The 13,119-nt window shown below is 34.2% G+C and overlaps 1 protein-coding gene across 2 annotated transcripts in view; it reads left to right on the top strand.

Moving 5' to 3' along the window:
* DMD (dystrophin) overlaps positions 1–13,119 on the top strand; it is a 1,921,557-nt gene that overhangs the window by 16,018 nt on the left and 1,892,420 nt on the right. For both annotated transcript variants that reach the window (XM_044670154.1, XM_044670155.1), the window contains exons 3-4: positions 3,140–3,232; positions 8,064–8,236. In XM_044670154.1, the coding sequence (XP_044526089.1) occupies positions 8,076–8,236 (161 nt within the window). In that variant the 5' untranslated portion in view covers positions 3,140–3,232; positions 8,064–8,075. The remainder of the gene's footprint in view (positions 1–3,139; positions 3,233–8,063; positions 8,237–13,119) is intronic.

Here is a 13,119-nt window from a genome sequence, read left to right as displayed (position 1 = left end):
CAAAATACAATTGAACAGAAAGAGAAAAACTCATTCCCTTAACAATATACTAATGCTGAAGGGATATGAGACCCCCAAAACAGCCTTCCATAGAGGTGGCAGGACTACAAGCATTACATATTTGAAATGTTTTCAGATTTTTTCATTGGATTAATTAGCTGTGCTGATTTCTCACCTTTTTTTTCCTTAAAACAATGCTATTTGATGCAAGTTGGTTTTCGTAGGGGGAGGGTAAGTCCTAGGGAAAATTATGACAATGAAAAACTAGAAAAAGTTTTATTTAAAAAAAGAAAAATAAAAAAGTACTAATTTATTTTAACACTATATTTCTGAGGGTCATTTTTTCCTTCCTGGCTTGTTTCTCCAATCTAAAGTTAATCATTTCTAAAATGAATTTTATGTATGGTTCATAGGTTTCTTCATAAGAAAAGAACTTGATTCTCTTTCTTGCCTACATGCCCATTATACCATATAGGTATTAAGTATGGCATAGCCTCAATTTCACCCCCATCAGGAAATCTATAAAATGGGAAAGAATCATATGAGCCTGTGAGCAAATGTAGAAACAAAATAATCATATAGCCCATTAGACTTCCTTCAGAATGTAAGTAAATTTTGGAGGCTACTGAATCATTCCAATTTATCTTGGACCTGAATTAATGCTAACAGAAATTTAACATGTTCCTCTCCATCCCACACCTCTCTCTTTTGCACCTTTTCTGTGTTAATCCTTTAGCTGCAAGGTAATCCTCTGAGCATTCAACAAATGAACTGTTAAGGAAATCTTCCTCCAGCTGGCCAGTCTCTGAACTCAGGAATGATTCATCTCTTTAGACTCTTTAATTTGAAAGGAAAATCTCTTCTGAGTGTTAGTCTCTGACCTGTGCTAAGAAAGAGGAATTGGTCAAAATGCAACAAGGAACCTGAGGCACATGAAGTCAGGCTATGCTACTCTTTTCAGTTGATGTATTTTGCTCCTGATGGGGGAAAGGAAGAAACTCTGTCCTTCCCCCACCCTACCCCACATATAATTGCTATACTTTTGTCTGAAAAAACAAGAGACAAAAAATCCAGTAGTCTGAGCACTAGCTCATCTTTATATATCACAATGCAGCTCTTAGCTCATGAGTCTGTACCCCTGACACTCCATCATCAGTCATATCAGAGATGACCCCCATCCCCAGGAAACAATCAGTGGAGTTACCTATGTCTTCTCAGTAAAGATTTTAAAGGCATTATGCACCTCAATGAGAGATGACCTTTAACCATTGGTTGTTGATTGGGGAACTCAAAGTGACCAGAGGTTCTCCTTTTCAATTCTCTTAGTCTTACATGAAATCAAAAAATCAACTTGATTTAAAAAAAAATCCATTCAGTATTTGTTTAGTCACAGAGCCTAACAAAGTACTCTTATTAAGATTTAATTGTCTTCATACATTTGTGGATTAGACTGAAAAAAATGATTCCTTTTCCATAGATTTTAAATTTTAAAATGTCACCAAACATTATTTTCATATTATGAAAGAACTTTTGTTGTTATTGAACAGTCACTTCAATAACATCCAACTTTTCATGACCTATTTGGAGTTTTCTTGGCAAAGATATTGAGTATTTTTCTATTTCTTCTCTAACTCATTTTACAGATTGGAACTGAAGCAAACAGGGTTAAGTGACTTGCCTGTGATCATATACTTAGTAAATGTCTGAGGCCAGATTTAAAGTCATAAAGATGAGTCTTCCAGATTTCATGCTCAAAGCTTTACCTACTGTGCCACCTTGCCCCGCTAGAGGAAGGATTATAGTTTAATTAAAAAGCAAAAAACAAAGAGAACAAAATATACATTGGGGATATGAATATCACCATTTAATTCAAAAGCACAAAGTCACAGGAAGTGAAAACTATGACTTTCATTGAGGCTGATCTTAAGCAATCTTCTCATATGCCTGAAAAAACATAAAGCTAAAAATTTTTACTTTAGTGATTGTACATTTACATATATGATGTCTCTCGTTCCTCATATCCTTAAAAATCTCATAAGCGATGGTTTTCAGGTCAATAAATATAGTGAGCTTTGTGCCTATGGTGTGAAGGCAAATCATTCCTCAGCAATAGGGAATTTTTGCTTTTGATACTAGATTGGACTTATTTCACTGCTATAAGAAACTCTCAATGAGGAAATACCCTTTACCAGAAAACCTATGTATACCATGAAATTAAGTGATTTGCCCCCAGTTATATAGTTGCTAAGAGATAACACTTAAACCTATGTTTTTCTGATACCAATACTATCATTCTTCCCACTATAATATAGAATCTGAAAATATACTGGATCTTTTAAAAAAACTACATTGAACTGGGAGAATAACAATGAAAATGGCTTTAGGCATCATTGTTCTTGTGAGACTATATTGATATTTTGACTTCAACTGAAGAGATTGTCAAATCTTAGTTATTTATGGCATTCTTCTAGTTTTGTTGTTAGCAATGGACAAGTCTTCTGACAAACTTTTCTGAGTCCAGTTAGGTTTTTTTTCCTCAGAAAAGAGGCAATTAGTTGTGGAGAATCTTGGATTTATGGACTTTAGTGAAACTATATGTTTTCATAATGTAATTGATATGAATTGAAGTGTGTAGTTCCACAAATTTCTTCCCCAGTGATCCTGGTTTTGTCAGAGTTTTCAGACTCCTTTCAGTAGCTCTGTAAAATTTATCCAACCTTCTATTCAGGTTTCAAAAGTTTGGATAGATGGCATTCAGTAAAATTTACTCAGAGTTCCTTGTATATTATCAACATTACATATTTCATATACTCTGTTCTCAATGTGATTACAAGTTTAGTGAAGGATATTGAGAAAATTGATCACCCACTGAAGTGTGTTTTGAAAAAACATGCATTTACTGTTTCATCATAAATATGTTCTGGATGCTTTCTTCTCAGGAAAAGTTATCTTAAGAATCGATATTGTTTCATTTTAATGTGACTTTAAAAATATTTTATGGTTAGCTAAGCAACTGATCGTAATACTGTTTAGTCTCTGGAAACATCTAAATTTAATTACTTTATTATCTTGTTTCCTTTCACAGTAGGCTTTTGCTCCCTTATGTGTCTTCATACATCTTCCTTCCTTTTCCAAACAGGTTGATTTAGTGAATATTGGAAGCACAGACATAGTAGATGGAAATCATAAACTGACTCTTGGTTTGATCTGGAATATAATTCTCCATTGGCAGGTAAGAGCTCCTGATGGATGTTTTCTTTATAAATAATGTGTTCCATGTACCTTCTTTTCATTATTGCCCATGACCTGCAAAACAAACATATGTATCTCAAACCAAACAAATCCATCCTCAAAATAACAGGTTTTAAAATTAGCACAGCTCATGACTGTCTGTTTACATGGTATCTGAGGCATTAAGAACTAGCAGATTATGAAATAGACACCAGAGAATTTAGAGCAGTTATTTTTTCAATTTTAATTTAACTGTGGGTTATAATAATAATAATAATAATAATAATATTTCTACAAAGATCAGCAGACTCTTGAAAAAATGTTTTCATAGATGTTTATCTTTTTTCTGTAATTTACCTTGAAGTAACATTGTGTATATGTATGTATACATATGTAATCATATATATGTTTATAATACTTATATTTTATATGTTCTTAGTGTTTGCTATGTTTTTCTAAAAACAATTTTCTCTTGCCAAATTTAATCCATAGGCAAAAAGTATCCCTATTTATTTTTTAATATACAAAAATATCAACTAACACTAAAAAAATTAGTGGTAAAAATATTTTTAAGTTTATAGAGAAAACTGCTTTCTCAGGTGGCATCTATTTTAGATTGTAGTCTTTAAGAGATATTTGTATCCTCTAACTCAAAGGCGGATTATAATATTGGGAACTTTGAGTCATGTAGGAAAGACATTTGGCAGAATTATCCATGCTAAGAAGATTGGAAAGGGAATTGTATAATATATTTTGTAGGCAGGAATCTTATAGTTGATTGCCTAATCTACCTAAAGGTGCAACATACTGTTACACTATCTCAAAGGACAATAAGTGAATAAGAGAAACTTTGAGTTAGCATGTGAATTTTGGTTGATACTGATCAATCCATTGATATGAACTAATGAAAAGGATTTATTAAATACTTATGATGAGCCAACTTCAGTGAAAAGCACTTACAATATAAAATGCAAGCTAGCAAAAGACTCCCTGGCTTAAAATAATTTACATTCAAATGGAGAATACAGCATATGCAGAGCAACCAGAAAGGGAAAGGAGGCACATTTGGGTAGCATAGTGTGGACATGACCAGAAATTGCCTTGGAACCCTGTATCCTAACGAGATAAGGCCAAAGATCTCTTAGCAGAGACTGATGACCCAGGAGCAGGATTCAAAGCTGGGAGTGGGGAGAGAGATGATATCCAGAATATAGACACCTCAGTGAGGAAATGCTTGAGAAGTGAACCCCTGACATAATAGTTTTGATAGAGGGTCAGCTTAGAAACAATTCCAGGAAAAGAAAAAAAAAGGTTATTACTTCATAAAACAATGAAATGAAGTAAACAGTGTAAGTGGGGCTCCTGAAAATATAGCAAGGACTCAGCAGTCAGTAAACGTACCTAAGTTTGGAGTCATCCTTAGCTAGATAAGGAAGTGGTGGCAATAGAGTAGATCAGAAAGTAGGCTGGGTTGAAGTTAAGCTTTTTTCTATTCTAAGAAATTTGCTCTCATCTAAAGATAGTGAACTTCCTACAAAGGATTTCTCTGTTACTAGAGATATAGTCTGTATGCTTTTGAAGATGTCAAGTGGAAGTACTCCTATATGAACCAACAAGAATGAGTATCAATTAGTAGTTCAGTATATTTTGATGGGCTCTGAGAAGAGGAAATACCTCCTAGTTATCCATCTTAGGTCTCCTTTGAGCCATCTCCTTGTCTTCAACAACAACCTCCCATTGTAAGCATATTAGAAAAGTCGTTCTTCATCATGTTTAGACACTAATTCTAAGACTATATCTATGACTTTTAAATATCCAAGTTCCCTTTTCTCCTGTGTCACTTGGCATCCTCTTAGCAGTGGTTTGGATTTCCCCTTCCCTTTTAAAAAGCTTTCTTTTTTGTCCTTCCTTAAAGGATTACTGTTCCTTACTAAAAAACTTTTCCTTTACATTCTCTAGGTAATTCAAATTTAGCTATTCTTATATATGCAAGTAAAATTTACACATCTTGCCTTTCATTATTGCCTTCATAAAACCATACAAAATGTGAATTTCAGAAATTTTATGTGAAGCTGTAACATGGAAATTTATATTTAAATGTATTTAAAAATTCTACATTGTTCAGCCCATTTATTCAAACATCTAAAACCTCATTGATGAGAATATGCTCTCTCAGACAGCAGATTCCAACCTATGTGTGCCCATTCTTTGCCAATCTCATTCATCTACCCTCTCAAAAGTTGAAACCAGGCTCTACCCAATACTGTTTCAAGTTTAAATGTGCCTCTTCATCCCAAATTGATGACTTGAATCTTGCATAGAGAAAAAGAGAAGAAAGAGTCTACCGAACTCAAGAAAGATAATCAGGCTTTGAACATCAAAAGCTGTCTGTTCTAGAATGTGAACTCCTAGAAGATAGTTCATTCATTCCATCAACTAGCATTTATTATTTACTATGTGCTGTTTTAAAGATGCAAAGAAAAAGAAAAATAACAGTCACTAGTCTCAAGGACCTCACAGTCTAACAGAGAAGATGGGAAACAAGTAACCATATACAAACCAGATGTATGCTGGCTAAATTGGGGAGAATCTCAGAGGAATTCACTAAAATTACAGAAGACCATTAAAGGCTGGGAAATTAACTGAAACTTGAAGAAATCCAAAGAGATTAGGAAGTAGAGATGAAGAGGGAGAGAATTCCGGACATGAAAGGCAGCCAATAAATATGCTCAGAATTGGAAGATGTAGTGCTGTGTGGGAGAAATCAGCAAAACCTTTGTCACTTAATTGTTAGTGTATGGAAGGGAGTAAAATATAAGAACACCAGGAAGATAGGAAGGACTCATGTTATAAAGGGCTTTGGAAGCCCAACAGAACAATTTTCATTCGATCTTGGAGGTAATAGAGAATCACTAGTGTTTATTAAATAGAGGAGGGATGATATGATCAGACCTACATTGTAGAAAGATCAGTTTGATAGCTGAATAGAGGATAGATTAAAGAAGGAGAAATGAAGCAGAACCAACAACCAATCTATTGCAATAGGTGGTAGGTGGAAACAATACTACTTGATGACATTGTATATGAAGCAGGGTGAGAGACAATAAGCAATTTAGGATGACACTATTTTTAAACTTGCACAAATGAGAAGATGGAACCACCCTTACCATTAATAGAAAGTGGTAAAGATGAGAAGCGTTAGGGGAAAAGATAATGAAAAGTATTGTGCTTTTAAAGGTTTTTAAAAATCATTTCCAATGAACTTTGAAATAGCAACTGATGTTAATTTATTTAGTTTTTTTTAAATGCATAAGCAATATGCATAATAGGATAAGGGCACTTCAAATAGTAGCAAATTTCTTCCTCCTCAACCCACAAAGAAGTCTATAATCATTTAATATGAGCCTCTATTTTATGAGTTTCTTATTTGTTTCATTTAAAGGGCAGTAGGGAAGCTAGGTGGCAAAGTGGGCAGTTTGGGGATTGAAATTCAGGAAGACACTTCTTCCTTAGTTCAAATCTGGCTACAGATAGTTACTATCTGTGTGACCCTGGGCAAGTCACTTAACCCTGTTTGCCTTAGTTTACACATCAGTAAAATGAGTTGGAGAAGGACACGACAAACCCTCCCTTATCTTTGCCAAAAAATAAACCAAATCCATATGGGATGATGAAGAATGAAACATGACTGAAACAACTAAAAGATAACATGATTTTCATTTGGGGCATGTCGAGTTTAAGATTTTTGTGGGTCGTGCAGTTCACAATGTCTAGTAGACAGTTGGAGATTCTAGGCTGGAAGTGAGCAGAAAGGTTAGACCAGGTACTATTGTTGTCTTTCCTTATATATTCTCAGCACTTAGCACAGTGCCTGAAACATTGTAATTGTTAGATAAATACTTGTTAATTGACTAACCTGCTTTTTATTTTAAGAATTGACTATATGTATGATTCTTTATACTACTTAATAATGATCATGCTGTAAGTGAAAAAAAGTAATCTGCTAAAAGCAATCTTGCTTGGGCATTTATACTACTCATTCTTTATGCCAAGGACTGTTTATTTTTCTGATGTAAAACTAATTACATTATTGAAACTTGAAAAAACTGCTTACAAGGAATTTTTGGAAGATTACTGGGCACATGGGGACTTTGAAATATAATAACTTGGATGGCACTTGCATAGACTCTAAATAATATTTAGAAGGCAATCAAATGTACTAAAGATAATTAATGAAAAGAAAGCCAGGACAGCAAATCAACCATCAATATATTCTTTGCTTTTTTTGTGTGTGCGAATTCTTCCCTTCATTCCTTTAAAGATATAAACTCATTTCCATATTCATTTTTCAGTTCAGTCAGCATGTATAACTTTGATTAATGGTCATAATGGTGAATATGTTGAGATAAAACCCAGGAACACATTAATGGACATTCTTGTGTATATATGTGCTGTATATTTTAGTACCTAGATGAAAGGAAAAGTAGGAAGAAACATAACTAATTGGCCATCATCCTTTCCCCCTTTCTGCCAGAATCAAGCAAATAGAATGTGCCATACCAACACACACCTGCACGCACACAGAATTATAGACCCTTTATATTCTTCAGCATATTCACTAAAAGCCACAAAACTCATCAGCATTTCGAGATCACATAAATACAGATAATAATTTTTTAGGATCAGTTATTTTCCCTTTTGTGGGAGTCAAAAGTTCATATTACTTATTCCTGCAAACTGACATCATTAGGATTTTCAAAGAGGGGGAAAAAATCAGTTTTGTTCTCAAAAATGAAGTGCATTTATTAACGATTATCTGTCTTTTAATGCAGGTCAAAAATGTAATGAAAAATATCATGGCTGGGTTGCAGCAAACAAACAGTGAAAAGATCTTGCTGAGCTGGGTACGCCAATCAACTCGCCGCTATCCACAGGTTAAAGTCATCAACTTCACTACAAGCTGGTCAGATGGACTGGCTTTTAATGCACTCATCCACAGTTACAGGTGAGGATAATTTGTAAGACTGCATTTGCTTTACTAAGTAATGAATGCCTGGCAGAGGAATGTACAATGGATAATCACTTGGATACATGCTTTCAAGAGACTAAGTAATGCAATGTTAATGTTGCCCCAGGACCTATCCTTCCCTCATGACCACTGGGGATCAGGTAGTAATATAGAGGAAACCTTAATTTTTCTAACAATATTATGGAGTTTGCAACATAACTGGCTGAAGTAATGGGAAATGGGCTTCCTGTGCACTCATATTTCAAGCCCAGATTTCCCCCTAGGAACAGGACTTTATATGGATTAAACCAGAACTCATTCTTTATCTATCCATCTCCATAATGCTTACAGGGGCAACCCCTCCCTCAGTTCCTCTCAAATGCCTTTCAAGCATAATTTCTGCAAGTCGTGCCTCTAAGCCTGATTATAATATTCTATAAACACGTATGAATCTGTATATGTTTGTACACACACATATAGATAATTTTTATATATCAAGATTTGATACCAATACAATCTAAATTTTGGATATTCTCAAAATGATACTAATGCTTTGTTTTAAAATGAAGTATTATAAATTAAGAGACATTCACCACAGTCAAGAAATAAAGGGGGGAAATCTCAAATAACCACGTCTCAGACATTGTTGCTGCATCCTCTCCTCTTCTGGACCTTGACCAGTCTCTCATTGTCACTTTTGCCACTTATGCTCACCCCATTCTCTATTCCTCCCCTCAATCAAATTTGACCCTTTTTGTCTGAGTGAATGGCATTCCTTTGGTCTTTTAAATGAATCAGATACTCTGCATGCTCATCATATTTACTTTAGGTTGGCTCAATATGAATGGGAAAAGAAAAGATTAAACTAGTCCATTCTGATGACTTCTTTAGTATTTTTCTTTTAAAAACAAAAACTCAAAATATTCACATAAGCTTAGAAATGTGATTGTGAATGTTGCATCTCTTGATATCTGATTCTCTTTGTACATGAAACAATAATTAGATTTTCTTTGATATGGAATGTCCGTCCCTGACCCTATACTAATCTCCCTAGATATCTGAATGTGTTCTGTCTTGCTTGTTCAAATGAATGACTCATCAACAAGTGTTTTGTGTATATTATGTAGTTATTTTTCAAGTGCCTCCTTCCAGTAGGTGAATATCCCTTCATGAGTAAATGTGACAAGAAATTTTGCCTTGTTAATCTTGAGAAAGGGATGGAGAAATTCTATTTTTCAAGGTGCCTTCTACTGACTAATTAGAAATATGTTCTGTTGTTTAATGTCCCGAATTAAATGTGCATAACTAATATCAAATAAAGATACTTAATATCAAATATATGGATTGATAAAGCATTTTATAAAGGTTATGTTTTTACAGTTAGAAATTGTGCTAAGGTCTAGAACTCTAAGAGTTTCACATTAGAATTAAGCTCACTATTAGTTTTATTTCCTAAGATGATCAAGGGAAAAAGAAAAGAAACAGTATGTTCTAAAATATTGATAGCAGCCTTTTTTTGTGGAGGCAAAGAACTGGAAACTGAAGGGATGTCCATCACTTAGGGAATGGTAGAACAAGTTGTGGAATATGATTTAATGGGATAATATAGTGATAAATAATTAAGAAAACATGGAAAGACTTATATGAAGTGATGCAAAGTAAAGTGAGCAGAAACAGGAGAAAGTTGTACACAATAACGTCAATAATAGATGATGATCAATTGTGAAAGACTTATTATTATCAGCAAGGCAAGGATACAGGCCAGCTCCAAGGGACTCATGATGAAAAAGGTTATCTACTAGCACAGAAGGAACACACACATAGTCTGAGTGGAGACTGAAACATACCATTATTCTCTTTATTTCCTCCATGATTTTTTCTGTAGTATAAGCAATATGTGTCTTGTTTCACAACATGACAAACTGGGAAATATGTGTTTTTTCATAATACATGTATAACCTATGTCACATTATCTGCCTTCTTAGGGAAAGGGGAGAGATAAGAAGAGGAGAAGAACATGGATTGCAAAATGTCAGAAAATGAATATTTTAAAAATGCAATAAATTGACATGTAATCTGGGAAAAATTTTAAAGTAAAAAAAAAAGAATTATATCAGACAGTAGTATGATACAAAGGAAAGAGCACTGTAGAGTCAAAGGTCCTGGATTCAAATCACTCGACTCATGTGTGCCACCTTTAAAAACTTGGTTAAGGTTAGAATTTAGTTTAGTCAAGTCAATATTTTTAAGCACCTACTATTTTCCAGATACTGTGCCAAGTGTATTTTTTAGGATTATAGAGGTAGAGCTGAGAAAGACCATAGAGACTATTAAATGCAACTCAAATTTTTATAGATGAGGAAACCAAGCTCATAGAAATTAAGTGAAAATAAAAATTTTAGAAATATATTTATTATTCAATTTTATTATCTGTTTTAATTATTAATGATTTTGTACAGTTAGAATGTGAAGCTGTGAATTGAATTATATATAAACTAAATTATTTCTTTGTTTCTCAAACTTTAGTTTTAAAAAATTGCAATACTCATGACCATTTTTTCTTCCCTCAAATAGACAACCCCACACTGTTGAATGGATTGTGTTCCAAAAATTCATTCCTAAGTCAGTTATTTATTATTCACAACACATTTTCTTTTACCAACAATAAATATTGAATAGATTTTCGGACTAGCTCACAAAAGCATATTTATTTAAATAGAATACTATATGTTACCATGAAATAATAGAAAATAACACTAATAATTAAATATAACACATAATAAAATTGAATAATATATAGTTTATTTTAAATTTCTTTTTATTGCCTGGCTGGAGGAAATATCTTTACACTGTTCTCTCAGACTCCCATCAGCCACAAATCGATATTTATAAGAATTAAAACTTTTGGGAATATTTTAGGATGGGAGAGTGGATCAATTCTTTAAGTTCCTCTATTATTTAAGTTTTCTCATAGTACCATACTAATATTACAATCTACATGCATATGGCACTTTAAGATTTATGAAGCCTTTTTTCATTTAAAAAAAATTCTGTGAAGCTGGTAGCATGAATATATGGTTGCCTGTGTAGGTGAAGCAATGTTAGATAAATGACCTGAGTTCAATTCCTCACTATGCTAATTTTTCATGGTATGACCTACGATGATTGTTTAGGTGATGCGGTCACCCCCTGGGCTTCCACTTCTTCATTTTTCAAATAAAGAGATTGTACCAGAAGAGCTCAAAGTTCCTTCTAGCTCTAAGTTTAAATACTATATGTGGCCTCCTTATATTTTCAGAGAAAAGATACATGATTCATTTATTCCTTCTTCATTACCTTTTCTTCCTTGTTTCTCAGACCTTTCCTATCATGTACAACTTTTTGTGACCCCATCTGGAGTTTTCTTGGCAAAGATACTGGAGCAGTTTGCCATTTCCTTCTCCAGAATATTTTTTACAGATGAGGAAACTGAGGCAAATAGGATTAAGTGCTTTGCCCAGGTAGTAAGTGTCCGAAGACAAATTTGAACTCAGGAAGGTGAGTCTTCCTAGCTCCTGGCCTGGCACTCCATCCACTACTGCCCTTTCTTCTCTAAATATCAGGCAAATTGACTTTTTTGACCCTTTAGCTGAATGTATGTTTCACATTAGGATATAGAAGAGAAAGGATAACTCCATAATAAATCTTTTCCTCTTTAACAAGTTAGGATAATTTTTAAAGAGTCCTCAGACTAATGAATATAACAACATGGGAAAAAGATTAAATCATGGAGTTAAAAGGGGAAATTCCTGGGGGCAGCTGGGTAGCTCAGTGAATTGAGAAACAGGCCTAGAGACAGGAAGTCCTAGGTTCAAATCTGGCCTCAGACACTTCCCAACTGCATGACCTTGGGCGAGTCACTTGACCCCCATTGCCTATCCTTACCACTCTTCTGCCTTGGAGCCAATAAACAGTATTGACTCCAAGAGGGAAGTAAGGGTTTATAAAAAAAAATAAAACAAAGACCACAACTCCTCCCTGATTTATAGTGAACAAAATAATTGCTTTCTAACTAACTTTCTATTAATAAACTTTTATACACAGAAATTAGCCTACCCACTGAACAACAGAAACACAGTGGGCCTTCATTTAAAGCATTTTTAGAGTGACAGAATTTATCACAGATTGTATTTCATTGCTATAGCTTTAGAGAATCCTGGGATACTACCACACTGCAGTTAGGTATTATAGTAAGACTTTAGCAGAGAAATAATATTATCTTGCCTTTAGATAGAAATTTAAAATTTAAAAAGTACATCTTTCATAAAACCTTGTCCAGATCTCACTAAGACCTACTGTTTATATAAACCTTCCTCCCCCTCTGTTGCTTTTTTCTCTCCTATTTGAATGCCAATTGTCCCCATCTCCACCACTGAAAGAAGGATCTCAAAGCAATTGGGGCAATTTGACCTTTAGGTCCATTCCTTCTCCCTCAATGATTGTGGACCTAGAAATTTCCATCCCCTTGGTTATAAGAGAAAAGGAGAGTGTAAAAGGCCATTCTTCCATTTGCATAAGCAGGGAGAAAGTCTTTACAGCAAAATTCATTAAAAATCTTTCCTACCACTATATGTTCTGAATTTCTGGTATTACCATCTGCCTCCCACTGCATGCTATTGACCACTGGGCTTTTCTATCACCCTGCAACTAAACCTCCTAAATATATTAACTTTCCTGTTTAGAATATGAATTCCTTGAAAGAAGGAATTCTCATTTTTCTGTGTGGCATTGCTATTTATCAGAGTGGCTTGATATATAGTAAGTACTTTGGCAGTCTTTTTCTCTCTCCCTCCCTTCCTTTCTTTTTTCTTCCTCCCTCCCTCCTTCCCTCCCTCCCTCTG

Source organism: Gracilinanus agilis, chromosome 3, assembly GCF_016433145.1.
Source record: "Gracilinanus agilis isolate LMUSP501 chromosome 3, AgileGrace, whole genome shotgun sequence".
Lineage (NCBI taxonomy): Eukaryota > Metazoa > Chordata > Mammalia > Didelphimorphia > Didelphidae > Gracilinanus > Gracilinanus agilis.
Note: the sequence above shows the minus strand (reverse complement) of the source record. Positions and strands in the feature narration are given on the sequence as shown.